General features: G+C 44.0%; 1 protein-coding gene across 19 annotated transcripts in view; it reads right to left on the minus strand.

Moving 5' to 3' along the window:
• LOC131124059 (nuclear factor 1 X-type-like) overlaps positions 1-15,071 on the minus strand; it is a 185,126-nt gene that overhangs the window by 12,796 nt on the left and 157,259 nt on the right. For 12 of the 19 annotated variants that reach the window (XM_058065529.1, XM_058065525.1, XM_058065518.1 and 9 more), the window contains 4 exons: positions 14,339-14,413; positions 8,948-9,076; positions 3,729-3,898; positions 1,038-1,185 (listed from right to left, as the gene is read on the minus strand). In XM_058065529.1, the coding sequence (XP_057921512.1) occupies positions 1,038-1,185; positions 3,729-3,898; positions 8,948-9,076; positions 14,339-14,413 (522 nt within the window). The remainder of the gene's footprint in view (positions 1-1,037; positions 1,186-3,728; positions 3,899-8,947; positions 9,077-14,338; positions 14,414-15,071) is intronic. The other 7 variants (XM_058065534.1, XM_058065527.1, XM_058065524.1 and 4 more) reach the window with 4 other exon arrangements.

Consider the following 15,071-nt stretch of genomic DNA (forward strand, 5'->3'; position numbering starts at 1 on the left):
AATTACACCAGCAATATGCACTGACTATTCGATTAGAACAGTATGTTATGCTGTATCACAAAAGTGTAGCATTTGGATAAATAAAGCTTTAACATCCAGCTTTAAATTTACAAAAAAAAACATAAAAAACAAATAAATTAAATTATGTCTCAAGATCCTGCTCAAATGTTTACATTCTATTAGCTGTGAAAAAATGCAGAGTATACAGTCCCTGACTTATCAACCATCAGAACAGTATTTTTGTGGAACAAAGTAACTAACATCAGTAAAAAAGTCCTTTTAGGATGCTTTATTTTAACCATTATTTAACAAAATAGTGATATCAATTTGAAAAACAAAATACCTGCAATATCACAGTACTACTTTTGTAGTATACAAAAAGGACCTTGGCATTGCTTGCTAGCGGCACGTCCTCGGTGTCTCGCTAAGTGGACTCGCAGATTTGTCGTGTTTCCCGAATACTTTATTCGGGCACGACACATTTGTCAATTTTTGCACACCCTACTTTGTGTAGAAATCCAAAATGTGTCCACACTTCAGCCTTGTATGCTGCAGGGGCCGCTGTTATGTGTTCGCATTCGGCCATGTTGAAATGTGTTTATGTGTGAGGACGTTTCACTCGTGAATCTCGTTCAACGTTCTTGCCTAATTGACTACGTAAGTGCTGCCACCTAACGATCGGAGGTTTACATTAAAATCAGTGTCTGCACTTGAATAAATACCATATACAGTCTATGATAAATGCCTAAAATATCGATATCATACTTTTTAATATCGATACAGTATCGTGGAACGAAGTATCGCGATATATTGCCGAAACGATATTTTCTTACACCCCTAGTAGCCATCATAATTTTCTCGGCACATAAAACCTGCGACTCCTACGTGCGTAATCAAGCTAACACACCCAGTCAGGTAAAATAACGTCAATTAAGCTGCCCTTTTGGAGAATTTAGTTTGGTCTGGCTTCTATGATAATTCTGTGGGGAGGCTGGGGCATTAATAGGGGTTTGTGGAGGGGAGTGGGAGTGACTTACACGGAGATGCGGGTGAGCTGAGTCCACCGTCGGTGGGCGTGCTGATGGTTTTAGAGTCGGGCATGGGGAGGGGCACAGGGCGTGCCACTGGGGGTGGCGGGGGCAACAGGAAGGAGCCCGGCATTTTGCTCTGGCCGCCTCCATTAGGCTGCAGACGGACCATATAGACAGGGTGAGCGGGACACACACACCCCCCGAGATCACAGACGGAAAAGAGTGACATCCAACACTTACCCAGTTACCCATAGAGGGCAAAAACATGCACACAAGAAGGACCGTGTACACTACCAACACACACACACACACACACAAACCTAACAGTGATCAGACTGGTCAAAAAGAATGAAATACATAAGAATAAATGGTGCTAAATGTACTGTGTTGTCTGCTCAGGAGATTATTGTACAATGTTCCCATTTCATCAGTGAGTCATGTAAAATATGCGCACATTACAGTGTGGGAGTGTCTAATGCATAACGAGTAATGGATAGTCATTTGAAGGTGCCTACGACATCAAGCAAAGAGTCAAACATGAAGGCCAAGTTTACAGTAATGGCGTACAGAATCAAACACCATCCTTCTAAGCACACTAAAGGCATCCTGCAAAGGCTCGAGCACGCCGAACCAGGTCATGTGAGGACACTGAAAATAAAACATAGGTGCTTTGGGACTTAATCTTGATCCTCCACCCTGTATTGTGCATAAAATACGATGTTCCCTGCGAGTGATTTAGTGTCATTGTTCACAGCAGAGCCGCATCACATAGAGCGACAGCTGGAATGCGACTGTAATTTTCAGTGTTTCCATGGCCGTTTATGGAGCTCTGCTAAACAAAGTTAAATCTGACCCACTGCGGTTTTGCTGCTAACTCAGCCTGAGCTTTTTTTTTTTCCCCCCCCTGCATGAGCTACATTTATTGCATCCTCCCATGACACTGTGGGGTCAAAGTGGCTTTGACCACAACACCAGGTTTGGCATCCGGCTTGAAATGAAGAAAAAATACACCTTTGTCCTGCTTTTATCCCCCTCTTACAATACAACCAGTATGAATTTTTCTTAAACATAGGTTGTTTTCTTTGCGTTTTTCTTGATGATTTCACAAAGTTGTCATAGCAAAGCCCCTAAAACATCTACAAAAACAACCCAAAAACGCTGTAATATGCATGGCAGGTCATAGTTGGCAATGTCATGTTGTAAAGAAACATGGGGCCTGCTAATGTCAACAACCCTTGGACTGGTTAACTGATATCGACAGAAGCGGTTGTCGACATCATCGAAACAGACCCTAACTCAGGGGTCAGCAACCCATGGCTCTGTGATTCCCTTCGCAATGCTTAAGTATTTAACACCCAAACTTGTTGGGGCCAGAGTAAACATGTTTGTCAACAAAATTTAATTTACATAGATATTTATGTATATTTATTTTCTATATTAGCAAGATCCGATACTAGCAAGAGTACTCCGCTTTTTCTCCTCGGAAATACTTTGATACCCAAAAATTCCTTCTAAATCTGGTAGTCAATCAAAATCATGGGAGACTCACAATTCGCTTGCGGCTTCAGTCTATTTTCCTTTAGTGAGCGAGGGGGTAAAATGGCTCTTTTGATAGGAAAGGTTGCCGACCCCTGCCCTAACTGAATGACCAAAAAAAGGAGTTTTAAACCTATGGAAGTTTTTGCCGTTGTTTTCCACTATTTCCACACGTCAACGCCATCTGGTGCAGCTGGGGAGAAGTTATCTTAAGAGTGGCGCCGGACATCGAAACGATTGGCTAGCGCTCTCAACTCTCATTCTGCAGACTTGGTTGGAGTCCACGGCGTGTGCAGGGGTGGCCCAGATGGGTTTACATTGGTGCCATGACCCGGGTGAGAGTGAGGTTCACGGAGGGGGGGTGAGTATAACAAATGCTAGCTTGTCCAGCTTGGTAAACCTCAGTCCCTGATACTTTAAGAGTCCATTTTCCTCCGCTGATCCGGGTCCGGGTCGCGGGGGCAGCAGTCTTAGTAGGGAAGCCCAGACTTTCCGGTCCCCGGCCACCTCCTCCAGCTCCACCGGGAGGACACCAAGGCGTTCCCAGGCCAGCTGTGAGACATAATCCCTCCAGCGTGTCCTGGGTCTGCCCGGGGCCTTTTCCCGGCTGGGCATGCCTGGAACACCTCACCAGGGACGCGTCCGGGAGGCATTCAGACTCGATTGCCTGAGCCACCTCAACTGACTCCTCTCGATGTGAAGGAGAAGCGCTTTAAGAGTCACGCTGGATATTCAGTTGACAGTTTCTGGCTTTTAGCTTGATGGCTAGCACTCTCAACAGTCATTCTGGGGACCTGGCTTAGACAGATTTTTCATAAAAATGACCCCTTTGGGTCTCGACAAAAGTTCTCGACCATGTAATGTATCTGTCAATGCCGACTTAAACTTAAACAGTCTATAGGGGTTTGATAAGTTGGTCCACATAGACAGGTTGTCCGTTCAGGCGGGACAGACCTAAGCGTGTTCCACTGTATGACTGATTTGCATTATTGTGATGACCTAAATGTTTCTCCTGGCGTTTGTCATTATATTGATCCAACCCATCATACTATTTAGCTTGACCGAATGACGACTGCAATACAGTATCTAACCCCCTTTGCAGTACTTGTTTTCCTTCTTGCTTATTATGTAACCTTCTCACACCCTGCCTCCTTCACTTACCTGTGCGCTCGGCTGTCCTGTGCTGTCGGTGCACACAAACTGCACAAACTCCTTAAGCGGGTCCTGGTGGTGGTGGTAGCGTATGGTGGGGTGGGTGAAATAAGGGCTGGACTGCTGGATGATTGAGGAGGAGGGGAAGTGCAGGGCTGAGGCTGAGGCACGGGGGCTTCCTGCAGAGGGGAAGTGACCAGGAAGTAGGGGGAAGAGAATGAGAAGTGTGAGTTTTCGACAGGACAAGATATAACACACATACATCACATTAGATATAACAATATAGTACATGCAAGTTACATATATGACATGTACTTAAACTAAGCAGCAGCCATTATGTATAATTGTCTGTTCTGTTCTGTGGTATACCATCCATAGCTACAGTATTGCGCAACATCTGCCCCCACTCACTTTATAAATCAGCCATAAATCAGACAGCTCCGTCTCCATGACTGGCACCTTTTCACATTCAAGCACACTATTCCACAGACATATCCTATCCTATGTGTGTCTTTGCTGCCATGCACACCACTAAGGTATATCAGCCTTACACATAAACACACACTTTTTATCGATTGTCAGTAAAATGTACCGTAATTCCCGGACTATAGAGCGCACCTGATTATAAGCCTCACCCACTACATTTTTAGAGGAAAACCGATTTTGTACATACACAAGCCGCACCTGTATATAAGCCGCATGTGCCCACATTAAAACATGTAAACATATTTACAAAGAAAGACGGTACACAGAGAGAGTTTTCAAAGTTTTAATAATATAACTTAACAATAATAATAATATAACTTTCTTCACAAACGGTGCCTGTGACGCGGCAGTGAAACGGTAGCAACATGGTAACAACACGCTAGCAACACAATAGCAACACAGTATAACAGGTCTGGTAAAACAGGTCTGGTAAAAGAACATACTGGTAAAAATCACGGTAAGCCGTCTTCTTTTTCGTCTTTTTAACATTGCTCCAGTTCTTCCCGCTGCCGTTTCCAGCGTCTCACCATCGATTGGTTTATGCCAAGTTTACGTGCAGCAGCTCTGTTTCCTTCTTTATCGGACAGCTCGATTGCTTTTAGCTTGAAAGCTGCGTCATATGCCTTTCTTTTTGCATTTTCCATGATGAGGGTATGTTCACGCAAGAAGACAAGAAGTTGCAGTCTTCCTCGACGCATACATTCCGCTGGTCTTAATCTTACCTTTTCTACTCGAGAGCCCCTGGCGGCCGTTAGAAAAATTACATAAATTGGCCGCATCAACTGAATAAGCCGCAGGGTTGAAAGTTTGGGAAAAAAGTAGCGGCTTATAGTCCGGAATTTACGGTAATGGACTGTGAACTTTGAAGTGCATGCACGGTGCATTACATGGTTTAGTGTCTGAAATGGGCTGCACGGCGGACGAGTGGTTAGCATGCAGGCCTCAAAGCGAGGAGAGTTCAAGAGAGAGTTCAATTCCACCCTCGGCCATCTCTGTGTGGACTTTGCATATTCTCCCCGTGCATGCGTGGGTTTTCTCCGGGTACTCCGGTTTCCTCCCACATTCCAAAAACATGCTAGTTAATTGGCCACTCCAAATTGTCCATAGGTATGAATGTGAGTGTGAATGGTTGTTTGTCTATATATGCCCTGTGATTGGCTGGCGACCAGTCCAGGGTGTACCCCGAAGACAGCTGGGATAGGCTCCAGCATGTCTGTGACCCTCGCGAGGATAAGCGGTAGAAAACGGATGGATATTGGAGGTGAATTTTCCCAGATTTTTGGTGCCCCCTGTAGGCAAATGCCTATATTGCCTCATTGTCGTGCTGGCTCTAAAGCTGCGTAGTTATTGGGATTACACTGTTCTCATTTTTAAATGAAACAACTTAAATCATATTCAAATTTAAGTTGTTTTTCTCAACACAGGGTTTATGACTTCTGGGAAAAAAGAAGCGGCTTATAGTCCGGAATTGACGGTAATCAATGGGCAATGTGTGGTTCTCCTCAGGAATTTGAAAATTGATAGAAATGACCACACCTCCCGGAGACATACGCATGTAGAAAACATGTTGACACGAAGTGTCAGCTCATGCATTAAACTCACTCAATCAGTGAGTCGCGTTGCTAAAAGATGCCTTTTTCCGCAAAATGCTTTTGGCCCCAAAGTGCAGGAAAAAGCATAACACACACACACACACACACACTTGCTCAGCTCCACTGTCTGTCCTCGCCTACAATTGTACAGCTTTGGCAATTTGGCACACCAAACAAGCGAGGCAAGCTGCTAGGTGAGGGGGAGACTGGCGAACAAGCATCTGCGATTTTGTCTGTCACCACTGTCTCTTGTGTGTGGCGCAACTCACAAAGGGCGTCAGTGTGAGTTGGTCAAACTTTTTTGCCTTTAAACTTAAATCCTGGGTCCTTATAATGTACATGCATTGGTTGTGTGTGCGTGTAATTGCAGCCACAATGGCGGTCCCTCCAGACAAGCATAATCAGACAACAGTCTGCCTGGCAGCTCTCCATGTCAGTCCACTGCCAACAACGGAACATAAACAATCCAGCACTTACCCCTGAACACTCACACTCTCACACTAAACTTACACAAGAGGAGCGAACAGTTTCATTGCAATCGAGGCGGGCCATGGTAACGAGAAGTATCTTTTCCCCGTATGCACGTCTTCCTCCAGGCACTTTATACAACTAGAGGCCTCTAAGGGACATTCCATTTGGACTGCAGCCATTGTAACATTGAGAGTCCTTCGCGAGAGTGTAAATTTACACGCACACATACATGTGTGTCTAACTAATAGACAACGTCAAAACACTTCCTCATTATTACAACGGAACCACTTAGCGAACTGTCCAAACATACGGCTAAGTTCCTAGAACTCATGATCAAATTTGGAACGCAATAAAAATGCAATGTTTTTTTTAACAACACAGCGTCATGGTTTGAAGACACGGCCTCTGGTATATTTTCTAAATATACCGTAGGGAGAGCTGAGAGTAAAATTCAATACGCTTCCAGGCGAGGGCATTGAGTGCAAATGACCTTTACATGGTAGGTGCGGTTTGGCCATGGACCAAACCATCCCTTTGAGAGTCAAATGGAATGAGAGCGGAGGACGTATTTATGCCTTTGAAAAGTGAGCCTGCCAGCCTACAGGGACTTGTTGGCAAAGTTCAGAATCGAGGGACGTTGGGAATTCTCCGAGTGGAGATTGAGAAACCTTGTCGGATATGCTATTGGACCAAAATGCTCAGAGGACAATTTGCCCTTTGTGCCTAAATCAAAAGACGTCATTGGAAACACACTGAAGGAATCTATGTCGTTCAGTGAAAATCTGCTCTCGTTAAAACTAAAAAACAAGGACAAAAAAGCAAACATTTGGAAAGGACTACATGTAGAGTACTTTGTAAAAGTCTCACACAGCCACTAGTTGTGCTGAGTGAAGGATCAGTTACTTTGACATCAATAAATAGAGCTATAAAGCAACAGTTAGCACAGTCTTTCCCAAAGGAATGTCATCTATTTGTGGTCGTGGTGGTGTGCTCGGGATGTGTGTACGAGATGACATCATCCTCCAATTTGCATAATTGGCCAAGATGCATGAGCATGCCATTTTTAGGGAGGCTATATTTGCATTTGAAAATAAGTTTTCCGGAAAATCATTATTATTGTTATTATTATTATTAATGATTATAATGTGTTTATAAGCAAAGGCCAATGGGTAGTGTTGTGTATAAAACTGATTTAAAACTGTATTATTGACCACTCTGATTCGGTCAAACATAACAAAAAGTCATTCGATGGACTGTGAACTTTGAAGTGCATGCACGGTGCATTACATGGTTTAGTGTCTGAAATGGGCTGCACGGTGGCCGAGTGGTTAGCATGCAGGCCTCAAAGCGAGGAGAGTTCAAGAGAGAGTTCAATTCCACCCTCGACCATCTCTGTGTGGACTTTGCATATTCTCCCCGTGCATGGGTGGGTTTTCTCCGGGTACTCCGGTTTCCTCCCACATTCCAAAAACATGCTAGGTTAATTGGCGACTCCAAATTGTCCATAGGTATGAATGTGAGTGTGAATGGTTGTTTGTCTATACGTGCCCTGTGATTGGCTGGCCACCAGTCCAGCGTGTACCCCGAAGACAGCTTGGATAGGCTCCAGCATGTCCGTGACCCTCGCGAGAATAAGCGGTAGAAAATGGATGGATATTGGAGGTGAATTTTTCCAGATTTTTGGTGCCCCCTGTAGGCAAATGCCTATATTGCCTAATTGTCGTGCAGGCTCTAAAGCTGCATAGTTATTGGGATTACACTGTTCTCATTTTTAAATTAAACAACTTAATTCATATCCAAATTTAAGTTGTTTTCTCAACACAATGTTTATGACTTCTATGCATTCCACAACAAAATGATCATTATTTCCAAAAGGATGCCTCCTCACTTGTATTGTGAGTGTGAATGGTTGTTTGTCTATATGTGCCCTGTGATTGGCTGGCGACCAGTCCGGGGTGTACCCCGCCTCTCGCCCGCGACCGTCACAAGGATAAGCGGTAGAATAAAATGAATGAGTGAGTCTCTGAAATATACATGAATACAAGAATATCAGCATTTTATATGCATATGAACTGAATATTATGGAGAATTTTCAACAGGTAATGGAAATTCTGTCTGTCAGTCATCACAGTCATCCTCTGCCTCACTGAGTGAAATTCTAGCCATTATATTTCTAAAACAACACATCTAATGGTGCCCTCAGACTTAATAACAATACTGTACATCAAGTTTATTGTCTTAGAATTGAAAGACTACTGTATTGATTACTAAAGTCACAAGTCAAACATGTAACTCAGGGATCATTTGAGCATTAAAACAAAAGGCACAGAGTTAGCAATGGTTCCATGCAATGACAGTATTAAAACACACAAGCACAACGATGATGGTTATAAAAAAAAACATGTATGGATGAAGATAGACTGAAAGAGAGAGAAACTTAGGCCAAGCCATGACGATAACAGTAACACTGAACAGGTGAAACTCAGCACTTGCCACTGCGAGACTGAAAAGTTTCATTTTTGTTTTGCTTCACTTTTGGGGTTCCAACTTTGGCAACCTGTCTTTCCTTCTCTCTCTTTTTCAGACTATAAAAAATGAGGGGGGAGGAAGGGTGGGGTGGGGTTGTCTTGGTGGTGGTGGTGGTGGTGGGGGGGGGGGGGGGGGGGGGGGGGCTCTCACCTGGTCTCACTCCTGCCAGCACAGGCAGCGGGTGGTGTGTGAACGCCATGCGGGGGGACCTCGTCTGGGAAGTCAGGGCGTTGAAATCAAACTTCCCCGGCTTCTTAAGTGAACCAGGCGAGGACAGTCCTGGCAAAAAATAAATAAAAATAAAAATAAAAAAATGGGATAAAACAAAAAAATAAATTAAATAAAATAAAATAAAAGGTGGGGAGGGTGGAAAAGAGAGAGGTGGTTTTAATCAAAGAATTGTTTCTTATTGATTTCTTTATGTTTTACTATGCCACATCATTTTTAATTACATTTATGGGGACTTAGTCCTTAGATTTTGTGTGATTCACTCCAACTGAATCAGATGAGTCAATACTGCCTGACTGCCTCATTCACAAATATATGAAAAAAGATCATAGTTCTCTGTGATTCCCGTTTCTGTAATAACTCATTTAGAAAGAGGATTCCCAGCTCCTCACTTTGAAGTAATGAGCCGGGCAATATATTATGAGCATGTCTTCAAAAGAAGAGGAAAAAAAAAAAAAAACGGGGGAAAATGACTGAAGCCAATATGAAGCTTGTCTTTGTTTGAGAGCCAAGGCACATCTGTAGCAATAATAACCTCTAACTGTGCCACTGTATGTTTTTTCCGTGTCTGTTTCTCTCGGTTTCGCCTTGTCTTTTTTAGGTGCCAACGCCAAAAACGTGGCCCGCCATTATAGCCACAGTCAGCTAGTTGCGGTTTGGCCGCCGCGAGGCCCACAGGCTGGCTGCACGAGAAGAGGGCTTCATTCAGAAATAGCACAAACTGTACAGTATGGACGCGGCAGCTGCTGAGTGCGAAAGACAAGCAAACCGACAGAGGAGTCGGGAGAGGGAGGGGAGAAGGAGGGAGGCGGGAAGCACGTGGGAGACATGAAAATATGCGAGGGAGCAAAAGCGAGTGAGAGAGCAAAGCAGAACCTGTGAGAAATGCAGCAGTGTTTTTTTTTTTTTTTCCGATGCGTTGCTCTGACGACACGTATGAAATTGGGATGTCATAAGATGTTTAAATATGGTTATTATCTGGCGCGCACACACTCGCTCACACACACAATGACTGAACACATAAGCAGCCCATGCAACAGCATAAAAATAGACCAGAAAATAAGACATTTCTTCTTCTAATCTTCCTGACGAGTGAGTGATGAAACTTTTTTTTTTTTTCTTTCAAGCTACGGTTTTGTGGTCTATTTCTGTGACCCCTCCGCATCAAACAGAGCATTAAATACGATTCTTCCTCCAGCTGGAGACGTGTGAAAGTGGATGCTAAGTGCGGGGGCGTGCAAAACCTTCCCTCCCGGTGTGAAATAGTTAAGTCTCAGGCAGGTGGGAGTGAATATGTGTGAAGCATTTATGTCTTCAGTAGACATATATTTCTTTTTTCTTCCACCCCCCACAAACCAACCCTAGCAAAAGTCTGTGGGAGTATTATACTGTCAGATAAATTCCGAGCAAGAACGCAACCGTGGATCCCGCTTCTGACACCAGCAGTGATGGCTATGACACGTTGGTACGAATAAGAGCGGAGACAAGCCGTATTTACAGTATGTGCTTAGCAGTCAATGAAGCTGACGACAACAAAGAAAGACAAGGGGGGGGGGGGGGGGGGGGCATGCTGACGACTGACATCTGGGCCCTTAAAGCGCTGCCGCTCCCATCAGGAGGATGTAAAAAGAAAATGTCTCAGCACTTCAGAGACGAAGCAGTCTGCCAATCTAGTTTACATGTGCGCTTCTGCCACAACTGCACTCTTTCTCTCCTGGCAAGCGTCGGCACTCCACTGGCAACCAATCAAGCGCTCCCCTGATGACCCTTCTGTCTCTTTGCACTAACAGGCCTGCCACCAGATGCGCCTCTGAAGCACACAGACACACTAACAGACATACTATAGAATTCTGGAAAAAAAAAAAAAAAAAAAAAAGTGGGATGCTTAAGTCGAGGAGAGCGAGGGAACTATGAGGTTCCAAGCCATGTATCTACGTCCATCTCTGAGAAGCCCACCCGCTGTTAGATTTATTTAACAATCATTTGCAGCTAATACAAAAAATCATGGTTGTTTTGCCTACCGCCCCTCAGTGCCCATGTGGAGCAGATGTCTCCAGCATCCTCCTGGATCCCAAGGCTATACACACAGTCATTCACCATCTGGGAGCATGCTTCAGCTGTGCAGGCGCATGTCTGTGCGTGGAAATCTATGGTGTGTATCTGAATGTGACAGTGTATGAATGTGCCTGATAGATGTGTGTGTGTGTGTGTGTGTTGTAGTGGTGATTGAGAGAAGAAGAAGGGTGCTGAAAGCAGACACACACCGAGGCACACCTGTCTGTGTATGGTGGGCCCCCCCCAATCCATACACATGGCATCCTAGTGTGTGTGTTTACACTGTCCCCAACTGGACAGGAATTCCCAGATGAGTTAGTATTTGGCAGGTGGGATGCTTGGGAAAATCGACTACACACCATACTACCATCCGACATTGAGTAGAATTTTCCCCCTTTGTTTACCATACCACCTAATCTCTGTTTTGTCCTTTTTTAAAAATAACTAAAGCCAAAATCTTTGTGGTTGGCTATCAAATTACCTGCGTTTGCAATTATATGCTAGGGTACCAGATACTTATTTGGGGTAAGGCGCTGGATAGAGACGAGGCCTACATTTGAACTACTTATGATGATGGATTTACCCCGGAATGATAAATGAATATTCACTGTTTCACGGCAGTCGAGTGGTTAGCGTGCAGACCTCGCAGCTAGGAGACCAGGGTTAAATTCCACCCTCGGCCATCTCTGTGTGGAGTTTGCATGTTCTCCCCGTGCATGCGTGGGTTTTCTCCGGGTACTCCGTTTTTTTCCCACATTCCAAAAACATGCTAGGTTAATTAGCGACTCCAAATTGTCCATAGGTATGAATGTGAGTGTGAATGGTTGTTTGTCTATATGTGCCCTGTGATTGGCTGGCCACCAGTCCAGGGTGTACCCTGCCTCTTGCCCGAAGACAGCTGGGATAGGCTCCAGCACCCCTGCGACCCTTGTGAGGATAAGCGGTAGAAAATGAATGAATGAATGTTTATTGCTGTATGTTCCCTTTAAAAACAATCAGTAACTCCAGCTTTACAGATGCCTTGTCTTGTGGTGAAGGCGTCCACAGCGGCATATAATACTATCAGTTATTACAACTATGTAGTAGTACCAAGCGGGCCACCATTTGAGGTGCAGGTGGTACTGGGTTTGCAGCATTCCGAGTTTTAGCGTATCCTGGTTACGCACACAGTCTCATAAATTCATCAAATCCGCGAAAACAAGACACAACGTGCGGTTCACGCTGTTGTGACCATCATTAAGGATAAAGAACGTTTTGTCATTTCTACTCGGACGCTGTAAGAATGACGAGCGGGTGGTTTATTGCAAAAACAGGCTTGTCTTCCGGAAACGTGGCAAAACAACATCAGCAAAGTCAACTCATCTGCATGGAGCCGTTCTCTTCCTGCTGCGCCCACACACACAGTAAGAACTCATGTTATGTTCACAGACATTCTGAAATCACAAATCTCTAACAGTAGCCACGTTTACATGAGGAGATTTTCCTCTTTCCGAATGACGTACCAGAAAACAGTGTATACATGGAAAGGAATATTCCAATCTCCTGTCTACATGCACCGCTATAATCAAACAGAATAGTCAATGGGGCATGTGCAGTAAAACGTAAACAACATCACGTGATTCATCGAAGATGCCGGACGAGAATGTGATTACCACGGTTGTTGGGACAGTTGCTACGCTTTTACGCTTTTAAAGCAGCAACTTGAAACCCATGCGATCCTGCGGAAAATTTTAAAATTTGTATCAAAAACGAACTTTCCGCTATGGTCCAGTAATGACTGCTCGCCGCCATTTTCAAAACCTGAGAGACGTCTGCGTGTTACGTCACAGCTGAGTATGCGTTGAAAGAACGCACAATGACAACTTTCCGATTGAGCGGATACAAGATACCTCAATCGGATTGGGGAAAGGAATATTCCACCCCTGTGAATCCGATTATATATTCATTTCGGATTGGCACTTTTCTTTCGGAATGAGGTGTATACAAAGGTTACATTCTTTCCGATTGAGCAAATAACCTGAATGGAATTGGAATATTTGGGTCCATGTAAACGTGGCTACTATCTTTGAATATGTTGTTAATAACTTAGCAGTGTAGCAGTTATTCTAGAACATTCGTTATTATAGAACAACATTCTAGACAACGTTATTATAGAACAGTCACTAGTGCTTTGCTTTTATTTGTCATTATATTTTACCATGTGGGTGACTTAGCTATACTTTACGTATGAGATGTGACTTACACCAAAACCATCTAGGAACGGAACCTGATGGCCACCTGTAATTGGGTCCATGTTTCCTCACATCGCTAGCAAAGAGTGATACACAGACATAACAGTCCGCAAAGGCAGGCAATAACCTCTGGTGTGGCTCTGATGAGCAGCCTCTTAATTACATTTACAGCTAAGTGGAGCAGGAGCCTCTGAGGCTCCAGTGAGAAACTTAACCAGTGCGTTTGGCTGCATCCACCCCCAGAGTCTTCCCTGCTGTACATGTTTTCAATTAGACAGAAGGGAGACTGGGATGGAGGGTGGAAGGGAAGCGGGAAGATGCAGGAGGAAGGGTTTTACACCTCTGATCCACAGACGGTAAGCGTCTTAATGAGGGATTTCAAGCCAGGGAGGGATGGCGGGACAGAGAAGTGGAAACAACACAAGCACCTGAACACCTGCGAGGGTGGGGAGCATGGTAAGCACGGGCGTTTGAATGTGTGAATGGCTGCCTACGGAGGGAGGGGTGGGGGTGGGGGGGGGGTGTAAAGTGTGCGGGTGTTGGCGGGCATCTGTGCATGCACAGATTATGCATGTGTATGCGTGAAAGCACGACACTGAACCTGTGGAGGTCTGTTTATACATGACTGAGTAACTTCTATGCATGTGCGTGCCTGCTGGTGTTGTCAGTGTTTTTTTTTTTTTTTTTTCCTGGTGACATCTGTTGGTTAAAATGGCACCGGGAGGGCAGACAGGACTTTCGAGAGAAAAAAGCCAGGGATTTTAGGTGAGCTGTGCATGTGTGACAAAGAATGTCCAATTTAAAGCGGATAATCCGGGGAAATCCTGCCACTTAACTACAGAGAAAAATGGGAAAAAATACATGGCTGATCAGCAGTAAGGACATTATAATGACTGCATTATTTTGGTCTCTTTTCTTTCATTCACCTCACATACAAACATAAACATACAATTATAGATAAATACTGTATACAGAGAAATGAGTGTGCTAATAAATAGTACATAAGTGTAATCAATGTTGTTCTAACCATGGTAAGGAAACTGCACGCCATCGTTTTCATGTTTTATCTTCCTCTCCTGCACACTGGCCAAATGGTGCTGCACTGAAAGTGGAGAAGGGTATTGTTAACAATGAGAAAGGAAGACAGAGAGAGAGTGAGACAGTAGATGATGGGTTGGGGGAGTGAAGAAGAGTTAAGAGCGAGCATTGTATTTCAAGGATGTGTGGCAAGCGATGGATCGCTGGCACGTCATTGGCTAAATTATCACGTCATAATAAGTTATTAGGTTGAGATCAGTCGTTGTAACTGGATTGTTGGATGGATGAGGTGGGAGTAATGACACAAAATTAATATTCAATTCTAAAGTGTATTTTCTAAATATATTCCTTTACTTACATCAGGTTTAAGAGGCAACTGTTTTCTTAAGGTGGTCCTCTGGTTATGCACTCATATTGATTAATTGGTAATGGTTTAATTTCATTTGAACATGCATCAGATTACAATTGAATGCATCACATAATCAGTTCACAGTTCCACATGTCCAAAAGGAGTAGGAAGAAGCAAAGCTTATTAAATCCTACCCCTCCAACTGGTACTTTTACAATCAGTAACTGTTACATTTGTTCACTTCCTGCTTTCCATAATACAGTTTAAGTTTTTTGGGTTTTTTTTTTAGACACTTCATTGTTTTTCTGTAAAGTGGCTTGAGAACTAGTTCTAGCGTATACACCACAATGTTAAAAGATCTGTTGTTTTGTTG

This window comes from Doryrhamphus excisus, chromosome 1 (genome assembly GCF_030265055.1).
Source record: "Doryrhamphus excisus isolate RoL2022-K1 chromosome 1, RoL_Dexc_1.0, whole genome shotgun sequence".
NCBI lineage: Eukaryota > Metazoa > Chordata > Actinopteri > Syngnathiformes > Syngnathidae > Doryrhamphus > Doryrhamphus excisus.